At 38.9% G+C, this 22,211-nt stretch overlaps 1 protein-coding gene across 7 annotated transcripts; it reads right to left on the bottom strand.

The window, feature by feature from the left end:
- Nucleotides 1-420: 420 nt before the first annotated feature.
- LOC138029549 (cyclic nucleotide-gated channel alpha-3-like) lies at nt 421-20,029 on the bottom strand. Of its 7 annotated transcripts, none has more exons than XM_068877263.1 (8): nt 19,650-20,029; nt 10,267-11,232; nt 8,294-8,506; nt 7,433-7,700; nt 6,399-6,743; nt 5,091-5,521; nt 3,837-4,146; nt 421-3,756 (listed from the first exon to the last, which is right to left on the bottom strand). In XM_068877263.1, exons 2-8 carry the CDS (start codon nt 11,212-11,214, stop codon nt 3,326-3,328), a joined length of 2,946 nt encoding a protein of 981 aa, XP_068733364.1. In that variant the 5' UTR covers nt 11,215-11,232; nt 19,650-20,029; the 3' UTR covers nt 421-3,325. The 7 variants fall into 7 exon arrangements, with proteins under 7 accessions (XP_068733364.1, XP_068733365.1, XP_068733366.1 ...); XM_068877264.1 differs by lacking the exon at nt 19,650-20,029 and adding an exon at nt 18,911-18,945; XM_068877265.1 differs by lacking the exon at nt 19,650-20,029 and adding an exon at nt 17,259-17,320.
- Nucleotides 20,030-22,211: the final 2,182 nt, after the last annotated feature.

Genomic DNA, 22,211 nt, shown 5'->3' with positions numbered 1-22,211 from the left:
ATTAAGCTTCAATTTGAGAAGAACGCCATACATTGCTTTGTATTTTAAAGCTTTTTACAAATATTATAAATGAATTATCTTTTAAAAATGCGTGGTTACCCCCAATTTTCTTTTTGGATTTCAATAACACTTGTTAAGATCTACATTTCCGGCATAATCACACACCGGGGCAAAAATATCTTTAATTAGTAGGCACCGTCCTTAAGCGTAATGCAGAAGCAAGGATGGCACAGTCGGTTAGTGCGCGGCCGTGGTGCAAGAGGTCCTGAGTTCGATTACCGGATCTCGCATCCTTATTTCGACTCCTTTCCTTTCCGTGTAGCTAAGTAGCTTTAAATACCCGTAAAACGGAGCACTGATGGAGAGGGGGGAGTAAAACGAGCGCACCGTCGACCTCAGGTTTGGCAGTTGAATTACTGTTACGAGTTATCGACGTTAAATATGCTTACTTTACTTTACGTTTTAATGCCCTTACAGTGGTTTCATAGTCAATCATTTTCAGACCACCAGAGTCAGGGTGCATATGTTGAACGTCGGGTGACTTTATCTTTCCCATTCCACAAAAAAAAACCACCAAAGAGTTGAATTCTTTTATAACCGTGGCTGGGGTACTTAAAAAAGAGCTAGGATAAATCATTTTGGGGAAAAGGATTGCTTTAATAATGTTTACTTTGCCATGAATGGATAGACCTCCAAAAATTTCTTAAATTTGCAATTTTCTTCAACCTTTGTTTAAAGTTTTTCTCAACAAGTATCATTACTTTATATGTAATGAAGATGCCTAAAAATCTGCTACATGTTTTCCACTTGAATCCAAGAGGTTCGTCTTCAAAACTCTGAAGAGATCCAATCCACATGGCTTCTGTCTTTCTCAAAATCGTTAAGTAATTTAAGCAAGGCTTGAGCAGAGTTTAAATCCGCTAAAATGGCAGTTGTATCATCAGCAAACTGGAGTTATTTAGTTTCCGAATCACTTATTTTAATACCTTTAATATTTACGCCATTGCCAATATTTCAACACAAATGACAAAAAGATATGGAGAGAGCGGGTCTCCCTGCCTAACTCCACGCTCAACATTGAAATAATGGGAGTATAATCCATTATTTATTATACAGCTTTTAACATTTTTGTAAAAAGTATTAACCCATCTTACAAGGTCAGGTCCAAAATTAAATGGCTCCAAACACCTTTTGAGAAAATACCATTCTAAGCTACCAAAAGCTTTCTCAAAATCAATAAATAACGAAAGGCCTGGCAATTTTTTTTGCTCGCGTGAAACTCATTATGTCAAGAATTGAGCGTATATTCTCCCCAATATTTCTTCCAGGAACATATCCAGATCGATTATGTATTATCCCCGGCAGTAGCCGTTTCATTCTTTCCGCGATCAGTTTCGAAGCTTTCTTTGCGTCAACGTTTAAAAGAGAGATCGGCCTCCAGTTTTTTAGGTCACAGCATTTCGTTGGAAGTTGCAGGTGCCTCTCGATATGCGACATTATTCTAGGTATTCTGAAGGAGAGAATGGATTTGATTAACTACATAGTAATTCTAGGGAAAGCATATCTGTGGACCTGTAGGTGTAAAGGAATTAATCCTAACTTTAATCATTTCAAATGAATGCTGGAAATCAAATATGAAACAGAAAAATACATAGCTTTTAAACAATTACGATCAGCCAGTTTAAAAGGAAATGGGAAGTATTTGAGGTATTTAATTTAGTTTAATTATTTATTTTAATATTTCTCTTTAAAATCTGTATTAGCTCAGACTTAAGAAAACCGTAAGTGCAATATTAGCTTTGAGTCATGTCATGTACAGTGTAATATAAAAAAACTCTGTAAATTGTATTAGTTAATAATTATTGCTATGAGTTTGTGAAAAAGAGAAGCTGGCAATAAAAAAGTGAGGAAAAAAATTTTGGCAAAAAAAAATCATAATAGTCATTGACTGTTCCTCGCATACTGGCATTACAATTTATAAGCTTTTGGCACCAGTCAGGATCGAGTAGTTTCAGTAATAATGTGCTGCTTAAACTGGTGGTTCTAAGTAGCTTAGCGCAAACCAAGCTTCAAGCAACTCACTCAGTCAATGCTGCTGGTTGAAATACTGCGCCTCGAGGAATAGAACATGTCGCCAATCGCTCCTTTAGTAAATGTTGTCCTTTTTTGGCAAAATCAAGTTGTACGCGTTGAATAATTGGCCTGATTAAAATTTCCTTTAAAGGATCAGCTACGTTTTTTGCACATTACACGCTGTCTTCAACGCATATGTTCAACTCTTTAAACGCAAGCCGGCCCCGCCCCAAACCTCTGGCGGCTCGCTTCACCGCTTGCGCCCGAGAATCTCGAGCGAGACCCCAAGGGAGAGCTCGCTCGCAGGCTATGCTTGTACAGTCTATTTACACCATAGTGCTTTCATTTGTCTTTTTTTAGGCTAAAGCAAAATAGAGCGGAGTTAAATTGGGGGATTATACAAATAACGGTGATGCATGAAAGAAAGGCATACAGTAAACACCCGCATATATAAAAACAAGTGGATTAAGAACATCAGGCTGAAATTTGGCCAATAAAGCACCATATAGATAAGAACAAATTCAGCCTGATAAATAAAACATGTTCTTAATACAAAGGGAAAGGGTATTAGGATAAAGAAACAATACAGTACAGTAACTTATATCAAAGTACTATGGTGTTCAGGACCATTACAAACTATAAAATCTATTACAAAACAGCATTGCATGTTAATTAAACCTCCAGTAATATATAATTTGACGTATTTCTAAAACCAATTTTGAGAACATTTTAAGAGCACTTTGAGGCTGATTTCTCACTAAGCACCCCTCAAATAAGATCACGATCAGCCTTAAACCGGAAAAAAGTGTTCTTATATGCGGGTTTTTACTGTATTTGAAGTGCGGGTTATTGACGAAAGATAAAAGTGATCCTCACACTAAAACTGGACAATTTAAGCAATTGTCACTTTTCAGACGCCTGAAGAATTCATGGTGGGCGCCGGGCGTGAACTGGATTCAAACCCATGACCTCTGCACCTGGCGTGATTGCAGAGGTCATGAGTCCGAATCACGTGGACGCCGCATGATTTTTTTTTTTTGTCTATAAAGATGATTGGTTAAATTGTCCAGTTAACTACGAGGATCACTTCTTCTATTTTTCGACAAGATAACAGCGTTGAGCACTATCCCAGTTTCCTCGCTAAGAAATCAATCATGCAATTCTGATTAAAAAATGAATAGTTTCTTGCCTGTGACAAAGTACACCTGTATTGATTAGAATTGAGTTAATACAAGCCACGATAGAACTTTGCTCATCCATTGATACTGCTGTTTTCTTTTTCGCTGTCTGACTGATTTCCCCCTACACTTTCTCCCGTGGAAAACGTGTTTTCATCTTTCATTTCCAAGGAGCATGCGCCCTTCCTCCAATCTGCCTCGAGAAACGCGGTCTTCTCTATTGGTGTTTCTGCCGTTAAAGTGGAAGTTACAGTTTTCTGCACCTGCGTGTCCTCCAGCTGACATGTGCATCTTTTCTCGTGTGCGATGGAGTGCAACTCTTTGTTAATTTCATTTATTGGGTTGTGGTCAGTTGGGATAATTCTGTCAGCAGCTCGCTGAAATCTGGGTGAATCTTCCACGATCTCGCTGTTTTCTGGTGTGGCCAGAATTATTCTTGTTTCTTGTTTCCTTTTTTCTTTGGTAAAATGGGCCTTAAGTTTGTCCTTAAATTTGATCTTATGACCTGCAAAGAAAGAGTGAAGAGATTTATATGAGACAATGTTTGACTGTCGTTTGCCATGTTCCTGTCTCGCTGCAACTCACCTGTGTGATTGAGAATATGATCTTCAGTGTCGCTCTCGGCGCTTTCATTACAGGATGAGTTCTCCGCAGAATCATACGGTCTCCATTTCATGATCTCGCTGCTGCTCTTTTTCAGGATTCCTTTCTTGAAAACAGGAGCCTTGACTGTGTGAACAGGGATGCTATTTAGCTTGATAGTGAATGCCCCACCGTGTGCTTCTGCATGCTTATCCTTGTCACGTGACGCTGTTGCATCGATGTTCCCAGAATAGTGTGATTTGAACGTGAATAATGGAATTTCGCTGCTTGTTGGTGAACTTGGACTGGAATCCTGTAAATGATACTGGTATGAATCATTGCCGTTCGATTCTAGGCCCGGGAAAAAATGTCACCCTTATGATATGCCCTGTTTCATGTACCTAAACAATGGAACGGCGACCATGTTGGTTTACCCAACTAATCCTGTTATCATGCAAACCAATCCTATTATTATGATCACGTGAGTAAAAACACTTTATAACCCCTTCACTCAACCTTTCGTCCTTAGCCACAATCGAACGTGACTTCAAATGTCGACTGATCGGGAGATGGACGTTTTGGTTTCATCAAATGAGTGGATAAAGCTGACGTTTTCAGCGTTGTCCTTTCGACTTTCGTCAGCCAAAGAAGGAAAGAAAAGCAACTTTATTCAAGTGTCAAGTCTTCTAGCGCTGAAGCAGGAATTGGGGACCCTGTGAACTGAAATCAACAAATTAACGCAAATCAAATTAAATGTTGCTTTTTAAGGAGAGGGGAAAACCGGAGGAACACCTCTCGTAGCAGAGTTGAGACCCACATACGACGCCGAATCTGGGAATCGAACCCGAGCGCATTGGTGGGAGGCGAGTGGTCACACCACTGCGCCATGCATGTAATGCTCGAAACGCCAACTCACAAATCCATCTTACTGTGGTTAATTTACCTTTATCAACTCATGTGACAAAACCAAATCGTCGTGTTTCACTCCCCCACCGACACAGCACCACAGTTTCTTTAGAAATCAACCCTTTACTCTTTGATCTGGAGATCGCCCAACGCTCGGCTCCATGTTCGCCTTCCTTTCCTGACTTAGATAATTGGTCGAAATGCTGAAACTAATGCGGATAGGGCTGTTTTGTCGTCAAAGGAAAGAATTGTAAATATAGCGAAGACTGCGAGGTGAATTGCAAAAGATTATCACTGCAAATTAGCTGCCTAGACCTTCCAGTCTGGAGAGAATGTAGAAAGTTGTCTAACCTGTGTGCGTGAGCGAGGACGACCGAAGAATTTCCTCTGACTTTTTCTGAGATGATCAAGAGAGCGATTCTCCAAAAATGGCGTAATCAATTCTTTGGTGTAGTTGTTGCGCAGGCGTTCATCGCACTGCGCCATTATACTGTCATGGGACACCGTACTTTCCTTAGGTATTCTGTTCCGGGTTTTTTGTGCCAAGAACTCTTTGACAATCAGCCGGGATTCCTCGTCACTGCGTTCCATTCGCGCGCGCTGGGCGAGTGTTGCAACTATGTCACGTGGGTTGATCTCGTGACCGTGCTCTCTTCTAAACTTGTTTGCAAGACACCTGACGTCATTTTTGGCTTCAATCAAAGACAACCGCCTCTGAAGAGTTTCTTTGTCGGCCGTGAGCCATCTTCGAGGATCGTTCTTCTCTAAACTGGAATCATCTACTGTTATCAAGACAAAGTAGAGGAGAAGTGTTCAAAATCTCCTGCAGAAAAATTGCCCTATCTACGAAAAATATGTATCTCCTCCCCTGCACCTATTTAAGATAAGGGCAAACGAAAAACTGTCGTTAAACGAATGCCTTCAGTTAAAGACAAATGTGCTTGTTAAATAATTTTGTTGAATCTCAAGTATTTTTTTCAGTCTTTTCAAAGCTTTAAATTTACGGTGGAAGTGAAATTGCCGTGACAGTTTTGGGCCACCTTATTAAATGGTTTTTCACCAAGCTCTATTATTAACTAGCTACTTCCTGTCAATAAAGTGCACAATAGCAACTCTGGAAAACGCATCTTTCCTTTTTTGGCTTCTTGTAAATAGAACATGATAATGTTAAAAACATTTGCTCACTTTCATCTTTCAGAAAGAACTATTTAACGATGGTTTTTTCAAGGCTTAAAGACAATGAGACATCTCGACATATGTCTAATATTTGATGATTTGTATATATGCATTTGTATTTATATATAGCTTTGCTTGTTAAGTGATTTTCTTTTAGTTAGTGTCTTTCTACATTACATATTTATACATTTATTTATACTTAACATTAGGGCCTAGATGAAAATTACTTGTGTAATTCTAACTACCCTGCTTAGATTAAGTCCTATTATTATTATTATTATTATTATTATTATTATTATTATTATTATTATTAAAGTTACCAACTAAAATGCCCTGAACAGATAAGAAGGATAATAGTTTCCTCGAGTAACTTTCTTCAAAGTTAAGAAGCGGTCAATACGCTGGCTGAATGGCGTGCAGTTCTCTCGCATATGACTTGTGCTGCGGAAATTGAGCGCAGATTTAAATCCATGCATCGCTTACCTCTTTCTTCGACTTTTATTTTCTGATTAAGCCGCTCCCTTCTCTGATTCTCGTATGTCTGTCTCGCTATTTTCGCCAGCTTGTCTTGTTCTTCGGGATAGTACTCGATGACTTCTTCCAAGTCCTTTTTAGATAGTCGGAAAAGATCGGAGAAACCCACTGAACGGACCGAAGCCGTCCGACGATTGCCAATTCCTTTCATGTCCAGAATGCTTATCTCGCCGAAGTGTCGACCGGCTGAAAGTTTGGCTAAGACTGCTCCGCTTTTGTCCATGACTTCCAACTCTCCTTTATTAACAATGTACATCTCTCGTCCGATCTCATCTTGGCGACAGACCTGATCTCCTTTCGTTGGACATGGAAGATAACGATTAAGTTCGTAAGAAATTCAGAGACGAGAGCATAAGGGCTGCTTTCCACTGTTAAAGAGGGCATATTTGCGCCTACCACAATATGACCCTCTTTTATGGCTTATATATATGTGGAAAAACGCTTTAAGAGTAGGATCATTTAAATGGCAACTAGAAGTAGTAGTAGTAGTAGTAGTAGTAGTAGTAGTAGTAGTAGTAGTAGTAGTAGTAGTAGTAGTAGTAGTAGTAGTAGTAGTAGTAGTAGTAGTAGTAGTAGTAGTAGTAATAGTAGTAGTAAAAGTTTTCTTCAAATACGGTAAATCATCCGCTAAGCTTAAAAATAGAGCCAGCACAGTATTGGGGTAAATTGTTCCACAAACAGTCCCCGCTATAACAGGAACTTTGTTTCAGACTACTACTATAACGGCACAACCAAAAATTGCCACCATCATTGTCACCGTCGGCTTCCATTGATACCAGCCTCGTAGCCGAAGGAACTACCGACGTTAAATAGAGTTACTTTTTACTTTCACTGCCATGGCGTTTACTACCACCCCTGCCATTGCCAATACTAGTGCAGTACTGTTACACATTGCTTCTAGTACTTTTTCTAGCAGTTAGGCCAATTCAAATATGAAATGATAACACTGATGATGGCAATGATATCATGCAACTCCATCTTACCAGGCGAACACAGCATTGGCTTCAGCTTTAGCACCAGCTCTCGTAGAAATCCAGGATCACAGTGCTCAAACATCTTTACTTTTTTCAGCGTGTCCAGGTTGACATGGATGGCGATCTCAGCGCGAAAGTTGTCGTTGAGGTGTTCGAATAATTTTTCCTCGCTCATGTCTTTTTTGTATCTCCAAGCAAAATCGAACCATTGTATTACACGACGCTGCAAATCCATTGGAAGCTGATTCGCAGCGATGTACTCTTTCATCCCGTCCAACTGCATAATAACAACGAGGCAACCAGATAAGTTTGACAAGAAAAGTCAACCACGATTCTTCATGAAAATATCAAATCACTCAAAATTACTTTGGACTGAAGTACGTAAAAGCAGAACACTTCATGTTGAAAGGGCCACGACCGCGTACAGTCTGTCAACGCTTTCAGCTTGTTGACGGTCAAGGCCAAGAACACTTAACGCAAATATATGACAAAGGAAACTACATATTTTAGAAAATTCTTATGCTTAGGACGTTCATGCACTATAGAGATTGGTTTTCAATTGAATGTCTTAAAACCAAAGTAATTACCTTGCCAATCACAATGAGCGCAAACAACGTGATTATCCAATCAGAGTTAGAAATTTTTAAATTTAATCAGCTCCAAGCGCGGGAAGATGCTCGTGTGCATGTCGCAGCTGTTTTTGGGTTTTGCTTCTCATTGTTTGAAAAAGTGGCGCGAGATATTTGTGCCAATCACTAAGCGTAGCCAACCTTGTTCGGTACCCAGGGTATGTCTTCTTCTCTTCCTATGGAGGCAAGAGAAGAAGACAGACCTTAAGCGCTGTCGACACTCGATCGAAACCGCTCGTACTTTTTTGTGGTATTTCTCCCTGTGTCGTCTCAGATCCACAATCATATCTGCTGCATTTCCCACAATGGTAGCGAAAATTAGGACTCCACAGAGATATGTGAAGATACAGAACGTCAAGCTCATAGTAGACTTCGGTGCCACCGTCTTTCCCGTACCAACTGTTGTCATGGAAAGAAGTGATCGGAACAGGCTAAACAGGTATTGTGGACCAATCTAGATAACGGGAAAATAGCATCAGCAGGGTTTTCGACAGTTTTGTAAAATAGCGGACATATTCCTGAAAGCACCTGACGTAACATGTTTTGGCGCTGGAAGGCGCCTTCTGAGCGCCGAAGGTGCGATCTACCTAGGGGGGAAATTTAAAAAATAGAACACTCAGGAACACTGTTTCCAATATTTCTGGAACCTAACAATCTGTTTCCTAGGCAAGGCTGCAGTTAACTCAAATTCCCTTTAAAAAGTAAGTAAAAAAATTATAATAAAAAAATAAACAAACTCCTCAAATATTGGCATCAAAGTACCGGGCGTGGAATGGGAAACGATCGGTCGAAACGTCCGGCCTCCGGCCTCAAACGAAAAGCCTGCATGATGATTAGGCTTTTATCGGTATCCTGGGTTAGAGGACTGAGAACTGGAGCATCTATATGAAGGAAAGGAGTTCGGAAAGGAAAAGAAAAGGGTGGAGGTCCATGATAGGAGACTTTACGATCCAGTGGCCCAACGGGCCGGAGCCTATCCCCGGTTTCCGTAGCATGAAACGACTAGGAGTATTTCTACTGCCGCCTGGATGAAATGCTGGTCCATCGCTGGGCTACCCCCAGCATAAATTCTCCGGTACCCATTTATACAGGGGTGGGTGGAGAGAGGCAGTGTCTTGCCCAGAACACAACACAATATTCCCTGCCAGGACTCGAACCCGGACCACTCGATCCGGAGTCAAGCGCACTAGCCATGAGGCCTATAGGCCTAGAGGAAAGGAAAGGAAAGGAATTTTATTTAAGTGTGTAGTCGTTCTAGTGCTGGAGCGCTAATTGGGGACACTGTAAACTGAAATGAAAAATGAAAGTAAATCAAGTCAAATGTCGGTTTTTGAGGAACCCTTGAATAACTCAAAAATGTGGCTTATTGTTCCAAGTTGATGGTATTGAACATCTTCCAAAGTTTGGCTATACACTATTCTGTTAAAAAGTTTCGTAAACTCGGCTTCGACGATATTCAATTTATTCATTATCGGATATTCGGAAATATTCGGAAGCGTTATTTAACGGCTATCTTGACAAAAAATAAAAATGAAAGGGAGAAGTGGTGCTCACACTTCTGGACAATTTATGCAACTTTCTGTTTTATACACCTGAAAAATTCACGGGGCTCCAGCGGGTGGGACGGTGCAATGCTCTACTAACTGAGCTATGAAGCCACCCAGTTGGGAGTCTGCCAGTTTGTTGGGCTCGTTTGTTCCCGTGAAGGAATCGATGAATGAAACCTTCCCGAGTCATTCACGCGGGAACAAATGCCGTGAGTCCAACGAATTGATCTGCTTCCAACTGAGTGGCTTCTTAGCTCAGTTGGTAGAGCATTTCACTGGCATCGCAGAGGTCAAGGATTCGAATCAGGTTGGAGTCACCTAAATTCTTTAGATGTCTGTATGGGCCAATTTACACGTTACGATTTTTGTCGTATGTGACAAGCTTACGACAGGCTTACAACTCGCTTACGATTGTCGTGTACGTCAGAGGAAATGTCGAGCCATTTAAAAACATGTTTTAAAACGCTGCGACGATCGTAAGTCATGTCGTAGGCCTGTCGTAAGCTTGTTGCATGTGCCAAAATCGCACCTTGTAAATCGGTCCTAAGAGACAATTGCTTTAAATTGTCTAGACAAGAGCGAGGACCACTTCTCTCTTTCTTATATAACCCGCAACTCAAGTATACATTCATTTCATTAAAAAAATAAAGATGTTGTATTTTCCTACCTCAGCCCACTGTCCCTCCAGACGCGGATGCACCCATTTGTCGGCACCAAATCCCTCGAAGTAAGACAGAAGGAAGTAAAGGCAAGCCACCCAGTGGATAATCAGGAAGAGATAATGAATTAACTTCAACAGGTTGAACAGCTTTGGTCGACCACTGTAAATTTCAACTCGATCACAAAACAGGAAAAACCGGTGGGCTTTGAGCAGACGACCAAAGCGTAAAAAAGGCCTTGGACCTACCACAAGGTACAGGAGATCAGTTGGAAAAATTGAGACGCAGTCTAAGAAGAAGCCTCGAGATGTGATGTAGCTTTTGGCCAGCTGTTTTGTGCTTGTGACTATTTTACCATCAAGGAAGTAACCAGTGCGGAACTGCACTATTATGTCGAGGAGGAAGATAAAATCGCAAGTGTAATCGATGACCATGAAGGGAATGACATATTTCTGCTCTCTCACAAAGAAGGCCACGCGAAATATTATGATCCAGTAGTTGTACAGGATCGCAAGAACTACTGTCAACAACCAGAAGAAATAAACATTACCAGAAGGATCGAACACCAATGTAACGTCACAGCTACAACGCCCATCTTTGTGATCATCCAGCCAAGCATCTGAGGTGTCACGCGAACTCGCTGTCCCCTCTGATGAAGGGCTCTGTGCTTGGGGTGAACTTGAACCAGATCTGCGCATGAGCGGCCGGCGCCAGTCCCTTTCATCTTGGTACGTATATCTTTCAAGCCAGGAATCGCGCGACCTCTGTCTAGTTTTTTTGTAGAATCTTTGCAGTGACAATACTTTTACGACTGAGTTAGCGAATCGTGATTGACCGGTGGACTCAATCACTACTTGAGGAATTCGTGGTCCTTCCTCTGGCCCGTCTGTTATGTGATTTTCGGCAGTCAAGGGAGTTTCCTCTTGGTCTTGCCGTAGTTGGGAGGTACTTTCCATTGTTGTTCTGTTAAACACCTGCACGATAATTGATTCTAAATGAAAAACTGAAGAGAGCCTCAAATTTCACGTAATCAAACATGAGGACGAACGTGTTCGATTAGCACTGGATATTTTGGCTGCCTTATCTTCAGCAGGCAATACGAGTTTGGCAATGACGGTATAGGTTTAAGTCAATGCTATCTATAAAGTGATCTAAATATCAATGCATATTTAGCTAGGAGGAAGAGTCAAAACATGGTAAATTTACCATATTTTGCGCCTTAAATTCACAGATTACTTCATATCTAAACCTTTCTCTCTCGGCCATTTGATTTTCTTTTTTTTGCGATAAGCTTGGTAGCTGTATAACAGTTTTAAAAAATAGTCACTTGCCATTTAACATTGATGACGGAAGCCTAAGGTAAACACTATTTCTCTGGTCAATTGCCTTTATTTTGTTGGCGTTGTAAAAATATCGGCGAGGACTTCGATTGCGCTGACTTAAAAAAAAATACTTGGTAACCGTTACAGATTGAGCATTACAATACCATGACTAGCTCATAACTGACTTTTCGGTTGGTATCTGGGTCCTTGACAACCCTGACCTGCGTTTTTTTTTTTTTTCCTTTTATAATTCAATTTAAATCACTCACCTTACGAGCCATATGTCGAAACGATTGTCGACAATACATTTTATAGGTTCTCGATTTTTTTCGTCTTGCAGAGTATAACTGAGTAAAAATCGAGAACAGGGAATATCGGCGTTTGTTTAGACTTTGTATATATATAGTCTTTTTCTCCTTGTGAAAGTTATCGATGAATTTTGTCAATCAATTTGGCGAACTATTTTAAATACCGCGTTGATATGATGACGAACGAGTTGACGCCCCGCATTAAATTTAATTTTTAAAAGTCTTCAAATGACTTCCGCTCAGGCTTTGAAAACGTCATTCACCAGAGTGGCAATGGTCCATTATCAGCACTACCCCCACCCGGACGATTCAACGAGAGCGGAGGGGAAGAGAGCTGGTAGGGCTACAGCCCTACCACTTTTTTTCTTGCTTGGGTGCTCGAGATGACATGAATAACGTATGAATTTTACCTCTTGAAAATAACAAAACGCATCTTCCCTCACATATGCGCTCACGAAGATTTTTAGCCCTACCACTTTAAAATGGTCTCCGCGGTACTTGTTTAATGACCATCTTTTTTCCAGCGATCAGGCTAAGTTAATTTTTGAAATCGAGAAGTATTATTTCTCGTCAGGAAATAAAGTGGTCGTGGAATATTTTGCGTTGTTTTTCCTAAGGCTGAGGACGAAAAACATCAAATGTAACATGGTTCATACATAATCTCTTTCACTCTACAATCTATTTAGCGATTTCAATTAATCAAGTTACTGTTATGATGTTAGAGAGCCTCAAACTTAAAGTGTTTACATTTAATTTTCTCTTTGATATGATTTTAAATACTAAAATCTCATTTAAGAAGAGGATGTTTTTGTCTTTAATGGACAGACATATCCAGGAACACTTACATTTCAGTCAATCTTTTGGTGTTTTGTTTTGTTTAGAAATAACACTTAAAGATATTTTGCTTCTCGAAGCCGAGGCGACCCTCTGTGAAAACTCATACATTTCAAAAATCTTGTCTAAGAACTTCGTGAACCAACCGCTTTGCTCCCCCAAAAAGTATTTTCGTTTCACATCTGCTGTTGCAATACCCATTAATTTGTTGCAGTGGTTGCCGCGGTATGCTCTGTTCTTACAAGATGAAAGGTTAAATTCAGACAGATTTTACTTTCGCCTATTGTTTCGGTTTGCATATTCTTAAAAGGTTTAAGGTAACTCTTTTTTTTAATCATAGGCAAACAAAAGAAAGTGACCAATGAACGGTTTTAGAGAGGCATTCGATTTTGTTACATGTTTGTCATCTTTCTTGGAATATCTTGGAAGCATTACTCTTTCGTACACATCGCTTGAGATTCCCTGTGCACGTGGATTCCGATGTCAAAACTAGTGCGTAGAAAACTTAGCCTAATAGTAAACTTGATGATTTTCTTGTATTTTCGATAAAAAAGATCACATATTTAGTTCAATGTTTATTTTATCGCCATTTAAACATAACCGAAGTTGAACCTTGTCGTTTTTTATCGCATTTTAGGTTTTTGTCAAAGAGTTGAGCCCCAAAGCCACACAAACTTCGTTTAAAATTTTACAGGTAAGAGCGTTTATGTTCTATTATTTTGCTTACAATGGGGTATTCTGTATTTGAATTGCATTCATGATCTCAGATATAGAACAAGAATTGTGGCTGTTAATTGGCTAGAGATGTCAAACGCCAACCGATACGATAATCGTCTTTATAAAAGTCGTCCAGCCCTATATACATTATGTGGTTATGCTACCTCACTTGAACTGCTCAATTTTTCGTGCGACCACGTTATGAAAACAGAAATAAGCTCAGGTCAGGCCGACAATCCCATCAATAATCCGTTGCAAACAAGACTAAGATAATTGCAAAGATAATTTGTAATTACACTAACTGCAATGTCCATTTAAGTTCGCGTTTACGTCATTGCTTTGCGTTTTTCCTTCCAATCCAAAGTCAACACATTCATTCCTTTTTTCATTATTAGCCGGTTTGCATATTTACAATCATATCTGTCAGTGATATTGATATTTACATATTCTGTCTATATATTGACTGGAATTTCCTTTTTTTACAGTGAAACACTATTTTCAGTATTGTTCGCACTTTTTCAGAAACCCGCCCTGGCGTGAGGCAGTTTAACTGTTTTTTTTTCCTACATAGGTCTACATAGTGTCGGAAAACCACATTTTAATTATAACATTTAACCACCTCTCTAAATTCGCTCAATTAATTAGATCAGACATTGTTTGCCCGTTGGCCAACTAAGTTAACTTTGCGTTTAGCAAACAAACCGTTGGGTAAACTGTTTCATTTTTCTTTCTTTTGTTTTTACAAAGTCGTTTATTTCAATATTCAATTACGCGGAACTTTTTAGAGTTTTTACCCAGAAGGGATAAGGGACCGAACTGTACTTGGAGGTCGAAAGCGACTGGAGGGCGCAGCACTTTTTGAAATATGCGCAATTCTGGACTAACCTTAGTGTACAGTTATGCTTATCTGAATTCAGTATTGAATTTTTCTATCTTGCCTGTCCAAAGTCAATATTTGCCAGAGCTGCATGCCTATCCAAAAACAATATTTTCCAATGATTTTCTTCCAAGTTTGGTATCATCCAAACGTGCTCTTTGTCAAAGATCTTGTTTTTTGTTGGCTACAACACATTTATCAGTCGAGTTCTTTAAAAATGCGTTTGCTTTTTGTCTTGAAGCGAGTTATAATGTACCAAACACAATAATCTTTCCAAATTGAATCTCCAACGCAGAAACTGAAATGAGACTAAAAGTTCTTAAAAAGGCAAGACTGAAATGATTGGCCATTAATGATGTTCTACGGCAGGCAAAGTTATGCCATCGAGTACTTAACTTTCCTCTCAACACTGATTTAGGGGCATTTCAAAATCGAAAAAAATATTTATTGACAAAAAAGCGATGATACTTTCTGTCAGTTGTGGAAAACTTCGTAATTTTACAATCCAATCGGTGTAATTGCTTTGTTCATGATCCATTCGTCACTGATCCTCGATGTTATCACTGTTATCATTATTGTTGTTGTTATAATAATAATAATAATAATAATAATAATAATAATAATAATAATAATAATAATAATAATAATAATAATAGCAGTAGTGGTAGTAGTAGTAGTGGTAATAATTATCGTTAAACACATGAAATGTTGTTGGAACCCACTCGGAAAAATCGGAGCCCCAGATAGGATTCGAACCCACGACCCTCCGTGATCTAGTCGGATGCTCTAACCACTGAGCTACTGGAGACTCTATCCCATCTGGGGCTCGGACTTTTCCGGGTTTCTAGTGGGTTCCTACAGTTAATTTCGCTTATATCGTTAAAATCTCCAAATCCTAGTTAATGGTGAATCTATTGTCAATTTCAGCTTTCTTTTAACCAATGTCCACAAGCCACAAGTGTTAGTTTTGTATCGTCCCAACGTGTCGGTGATGTGTCGGAAACATTTCGGTTACCCGGGTCGGTTACCAGTCGGCCGACGCCTCACCGACGCGACGGTTTGGATCCAATTCATTACTAACGAAACGTCGCTTCAGTTTCGACATTGTTTCGTAAGAATGAAACACCTTCAGAGGGTGCTACAAACACGGTCTTTGTGATGAATACTTGAGAATTTTGTGGTCTTCTCACTGGTCCCGTATCGCTTGGTTGCCAGTTTCAACTAATCGATTGAATAGAATTCCCGGTGTTAATCCGCACCTCTTTTGACATACCACGTTTGCATCTCGGACGGATGACTTCTTTAATTTGCCTTATTTCGACCAAAAAAATCTTTAGTTTATCAGCACAATTCATTTGAATTAGCTGAGGTCTTTCAAACCACTAAAGTTCTACCAAAAACAATCTCTGCGCGGCTGAAGAAATCAGAATGAATATTAGCGATGGAACTGAACCCTAAATTTAGAGCCTGCTTTTGATGACAATTTAAAATCAAAGCAAGACTGATGTAAATGTGAAAAACTAGGAATTAGCATATATATAAAAGTATACTTTACCAACGCACTCTGTCCTATGCTTCGTTATTGAAGTGACGAGAAAATCTTTTCGTTGTTCGCTTTACCTAAACAGGGTTTCGCCACTTTCGTGCGTGGGTTGGATTTTTTTTTTCCATTTTTATTTTTGGTACCGCTCGGCAGCCACCTGCCGTTGCTGACCAACATGCACATTATTAAAATCGTGCTTTTGGTGATGAAACCCAATTAAAAGCAAATGTTTCTGTTTCACAGAGCAATTAACAGGCTTTGAAGCAAGTAAATTTTACTATGTGACGGATATTGGTTTGTACTGTACATTTACTGAGAACGGAAGGCCAGCAAAAAAAATTGTCCGACGTATTTGGTCCGCTTTTTTTTCCTGTCACTCTTCCAAAGATTTGTGTTTGATCGACGAAAGGCAGTGAATGTCAAGCTGAAGAAAAATCGCTTTTGGTTCCAATGTAAACTGAATCCGCAATTTTCACCTAAATTAGATGTGGCTGACAAGCAAAAGCTGCCGAATTATTTACTGGATTAGTTTTTTAAGAGTCTACATCCTAATACGTGCAGAAAGAATTGGGAATTAACGACCTTGAATCGTACGTACTGCTCGGACAAATTTTCTCAGTACATGTAGAACCGATCCTTTAAACAATGGAACCCGCGAAAGGTTAGTCCTATTTTAAATCTGTTCGCAAGCATAAAACGAAAGCTGTCTTTAACTGAAACTGAATGTGATAAAATGTTAATTTCCCCTTCTGTTACAGCATAAGCGCTCGTATCGTTTCGTGTTGCAAATCACCCTATGAAAGCATTAGAATAAAATCTCTGTATCAGATTTCCCTTACACTCAATATTACACATCCGCAGCAGCAAACTCCAAGATACATATTTTATCATCTGTAATACCTTAGGCTATTTTAGCAACCAGGCACCTGGAGCAAAGCCGAAAATTGGGTTTTCTTTTTTCAAAGTCGTCCTATGCCGCTTTATCAAAGTATTTTGCTGTTAGGGGGCCGTTCACTTCAAAAAGTGAATGTAGAACTGATTTGATCGTTGCCCTATGGTGTACTGAGTTAATTGCTTTTTTGACATATTATACCTCGCTTTAATGTTGTTGCAACAACTCCTTGTGGCAACCAAAGACATATAATACGAGACCTATTAACCACTTTTCTCGAATCGATTCAAAGCCTATTTTAATAATCATCACGGAAAAATCAGTTTATGGGAGAACATTTCAAATATTGTGCAGAACATTTTGTTTTGTTTTGGTTAAAAATATCGGCTCCCGTAGGTAACTTGAAAACAACATCAAACGGTGTCCTATAGACATTTGCTTTTATGAATATTCAGTCTCTGTGATTAACCCGCGGCGGGGAGCCATTTGGACTATGTTTATTCGTACCTCTTACATGAAGTCAGTCAAGGAACATTTGACAATTTCGCCGCAACTTGATCACGACAGAACAAAGGAAAAATACCGCTTCCCCGGACAAAGAATTGTGGCCTGAGATTCACTGTCTCCAAGAGACCTTGCAAGTTTCTACCTTTGTAAATGAATGTTCTGTTTTTTTTTTGCATCGGCTGTCCAATTTAGCTGGTGCCGAGTGAGAAGGATATTTCGCCAATTGCTATAGATGATAGCATGTATTATCATATATTAAGTTATATAAATAAAACAAGTGCCAGCAACTCCGGAAAACTCTGCAGCTGTTAGCAGAGAAACTTCATCCAATCCTGTAAAAAGGTCCTTTTCGGCTTCATAAAATCTAAATTATCTGACGTGCACCATTCATACCAAGTTGTTCAGTACCCTAGCATTGCCACCGAAGGCTTTTAAGTTTTGATATGTAACCATGACAGCTGAAATGATGTCAAGATGTAGCTTTGTAAAAGATTGGGGCAATTTTTTGGATGTTTGTTTGAGATGTGGACAACCGAAGATGTGAGTGATTTTCTGCTTACAAATGGCTTGTAGTTCAAGCTCCTAGGTGAGATATCTTCAACATTTTCAGTTCCATTGAAATCCAACGATAATGGAAATGCCTTGTTTTAAAACCAACATTAACTGCCGTATAGCGACCGAATAATTTTTAACCAAAACGTAATTTTTTTTAAAACTGTGGTATCCATGACGTCTTTCTAACTCTACATTTGGTGAGTTTCTTATTCATTTGCTGACGAGTGTATTATTTATTTGTTCTGACGATGTAATTTACGAATCACTTAGTCTTTTTTTGAGGTCGTGTAAGTTCTCGACGCTTACTCTGAGTGTAAAATTGGAGTCAAGGAAATGTGCTATTTGCATATCATAATTTTAGATTTTGTCAATTTGTCTATCCGGCACTAGTTTGAAAACTTTCTCTCGCGCCTTCCCCTCGGTGGAACAGTTTGTGGCGGTATAGATTGGTGTTCGAAGGAATAGAGGTGTTTCTTCTGGCATTTGGTGATGGCCTAGCACATCCAGTTTTTAAACAGCTTAAAGATCCATTATCAAAACTCTGAATTTTCAGGCCTTAAATCTGTAAAAAAGACTTGTTATTTATGTTTTACTTTGAGAATACAATTTTTCTGACTTTTTTCTTTGTACTTTGCGAAACAGACCAATTGAACATTTTTCTTACAATCGTGCGCCAAAAAACCTAAAGCTCTGTCTGCACTTTTAAAGAGTGATCTTATTGTTTCTTTTTTTTTTGTTTTCGATATTTAACGTACGGATGGAAAATATGATTGTATGAGGAAGATAAATATTGTATATTTTTCGATAACTAGAATAATGGGTTCAAGAAAGATCCCTGTGTATCTTTTTATAAAAACATAAAATCATTTGCTCTTTTACAAAATACAAAGGCAGTATTTGTGATGACTGCGTAATTCAGTAAATTAAAGTTATGATCGCAAAACCCTTTTTGCACCTATCAACCCTAAATGATGTCACCTTATGTTAAAGATATTTTTTGCTTTTTCCGGTCTAGGAAGGCTTTGTATCGTGAGCTTGTTTCGCGTCCAGTTATTTTCTCTCTCTCTCTTTAAAGTTTAGCGTAATACCACACGAACCTTTGTATTCGGGAAGGTGATAGAGCCAGTTTGTCGCTCAGACGGATTTAACTCCATGGAATTATTTCAATTATGGATTATTTGTTCAAGCATATCTAATAGTATTCCATGGCGGTCTTGAGTCTGCGCGAAAGTGTTCTCAGTTTTGATGATGTATTAACTGTTTATATCCTCAAGTTGCTTTAAAAATGGAACTTGCCCACATGCAGAGATTTTCCAAAGGTTACATGACCGAATCATTTTGAAAGTGAATTTCCGTCGCCGAAAATTAGGGAGCCTGCAATATGCAGTAACTGATTGCTGCACCTGTTTACCATGTGAACATGCGCACGTGAGCCATAAAATAATTTTTTTCGGGTCATTTATAACAATTTTATAATATTTTCAGGGTTTTAATGGCGTGCTTCTACAGATACTTTCGAAGGTTTATTATTTGACAATGATAGCCCTTAGCAGTTCTTTAGAAGTATTTTGTATGTTTCCCATGAAGTTTCTTCATTCGTGATTTTTTGTCCTTCCTCATTGCTCTTCAGTAAATATTTTTCATTCTTCGGCCAGTTTATTTTGGCTTCCAGGCCAAGTCTTCTTAATTTGGACTAATAATTTACTTAAATATAATCATATCGCCTATAGCTCCGTAACTTGCAGACTGGATGCCGTTAAAATTCATCTATGAGAAATTACTATAATAGAAAGAATTGAATATTTTCATTAAATCATCTCGTTTCTCTTCACGTACCTTCTTCTGTTGCTACGGGTTTTTTTTAGAGCCACAACTGAAGAAAACTTCAGTTACCTGTGGAATAAAATGCGTGTACGCAAACTCTAGAGAAAAAAGTAATTTTATACGCTAGATGCAATTTCCTCCGTTGTTAATCCATTTAAAAAGGCAGAGACGAAGTCTTACAATCGCTTAATTACAAGCTGCGTAAGTGCTCCTTTGTTGTAGACTCGAGTAAATATGTCATGTCTTCCTATCATTGCACACTTAAACAAAAAGAGAATTTGGCTTTGAATAGATGGATCATCCATTTTAAGTATTCAACAGCGAAAGTTCCGCTCCTTCCCTCTTTAATTCAAAAGCTTTTTCTTGAATTTTATTGCTTTATCGAAACAGACCTCCACACAAGGTCATACTTCCAGTATTTGTAGAAAGCACGCTTCGTCCTTTTAACAAACACTTGGCCCTGTAATAACAACATGGTAAGATCTCTTGGCGTGGTAATTTGACTCATCTTTTATCGCATTTCCTTGGTAAGTGCCTCTAACGAGTTTCTATACTTCAGATTTGTCATCAGATTCGCCAAACCTGACTCATCAAAGACCCGCAGTGGCGCTGAAAACAAAGATGAATGAAGGAACGAGTAGAACATCAAGAGTCCGCTTCTCAGCTAATACAGATGCTTTCAGCGAAGTAGAAGAAGCGGATATTCGGCACAAACGCTTACTTCGCTATTGGTACAAAGGTGGACGAAGATACAGCGAAGCCGAAAAAGCGTTTTAAGCCGTGTCAGGATACCTCTGTTGGACTCATTGCTGATGGTGAAACTAAAGTTGGATGGCTTCGAGTTTTTGATCCGGGAGGTCAGTAATATTAGTTACGACATTCCTTTTTGCCAGTAGATAATTATATGTTAAGACCGCCGCCGCTTCTTTCATAATTTTCTTAAAACGGGAGAGTAGCCGGAAATATTGTTATTCTTAACCTTTGGTCTTATCATAAGGCAGTTATAAGTTTTAGGATTGCTAGCCGGTGAAATGTGCCCTCAAAACCGTGCAATCTCTCAATGAAAATATTTTGATTGAGTAGTTTCATTTCGTTGAGTGTGTATAAGATTTTTATTAATGTGAATCTTTCAAAAAAGGTTATATTCTAGTTTGGCAGTTCACAAAAACGAGATCGAAGTTTTCATCTGGATTTTTGCGGCGTACAAATCCAATTGGTCCAAACTATTTAAACCGACCATTAGTGAAATACATGACGGTATTTTAGTGTTTCTCTAAAAAGGGATGTCAAACAGATCGTTTTATGGTGCTAATATTTTTTTAGAATTGAAGCAAATATGCTTTTCCATACTTTTAAAATTTTTGTCCTCTGTGCTACTGGAGACTCATTGGTCAAGTAGTGATTTTCACACGAAAAGCCAGAGATTTGTTGGAAAATTCTCTTCCCCTCTTTCTAGTGTTTTTAATACATCCAAGGTCAAATGTTGTTGCTCCTCGTTATCCCTATGCATTTATTGGCTTCTAGAAGCAAGATCGAGGAATAAGTAAATCATTGTGGAATATTTTCCCATTGTCGCAAGTGGACAATAATGGACGACCATATTTTCTTCTCTGGTAAAGGCGCATATTTACCCCATACTTATAGCTTTTCCAAACACGTATTACGTGTAGTAACATGCGGCGAAAGCCATGTTTTAAATGTTCTATAGATAATAAATATGTTGAGATTTTTGGCCTTTATTACAAAGACTAAGAATACAAAATGGCGACCCTAATTTTATTGTATCACGAACATTGTGGTTAGCTATGGAGAGAAAATTTAGCAAAGCAAATTTCTTACCATTTCAGTACAAAAAGACATTTACCCCCTTCTTTTCAACTTTAAATTGTAGTCACGACAGATCTTGTTTTTAATGAGTTCATTTTTGACAGCTACGCGCGGTCTTGTTTTGCCAAGGGGGTGTTTATGATGTGTAACTCGAATCAGAAATGCGATATTCCGGCAAATAGAACATTACAAATAATATTAAGCTGTCCGTGAAACCGAATACAAGGTAACAGTTACAGTCTTGGAAAAAAAAAAAAAAAGTACGATATTTGATGGGGTTTATTCTGTTTACTGAGTGCTTTTGGTGATTTCGCAAGGTTATTGCTGCATCCTCCCCAGGGTAAATCCAGGTGTTTGCTCAAAGAAAATAATATATTGAAGTTTATCATGTCAAACTTTCCTCTTTTGTTTTTCTTGATGTTCAATCTATCCGCTAGGTGGTGTCTCTGGCATTTCTGTCTCATTGAACTGTGCGCGAATGAACTGCTATTTCAAATCCTGCCGCGAGCCTGCAATAACGAGATTGTTTTTTTTTTAGAATATGCTTGTCTCGCCATTGCCCTCGAGAAACGAGCGATCGAGATCATTGACACGTGTATACTCATAATATTGTAATTTCCGTCCGCGCTCACTGACATAGCCCCGGCTTCAATTAGTTGAAGCAGAATGTGTGTGTTTTTTTTCCTCAAGTAGACTACACCTAGCCTGCGTCGTAGACGTGATTAAACCACCGATATAGTTTCGAGT

Source organism: Montipora capricornis, chromosome 13 (genome assembly GCF_036669925.1).
Source record: "Montipora capricornis isolate CH-2021 chromosome 13, ASM3666992v2, whole genome shotgun sequence".
NCBI classification, from domain to species: Eukaryota; Metazoa; Cnidaria; class Anthozoa; order Scleractinia; family Acroporidae; genus Montipora; species Montipora capricornis.
Note: the sequence above shows the minus strand (reverse complement) of the source record. Positions and strands in the feature narration are given on the sequence as shown.

Excerpts from the sequence above, each read along its gene's own strand:
- LOC138029549 (XM_068877259.1), bottom strand. The coding sequence starts at position 11,888 with ATGTATTGTCGACAATCGTTTCGACATATGGCTCGTAAG. Across the intron at positions 8,507-10,266 it reads TGGAGGGACAGTGGGCTGAG|ATTGGTCCACAATACCTGTT; the intron begins GTAGGAAAATAC and ends CCCGTTATCTAG. Across the intron at positions 3,757-3,836 it reads TCATATTCTCAATCACACAG|GTCATAAGATCAAATTTAAG; the intron begins GTGAGTTGCAGC and ends CTTTCTTTGCAG.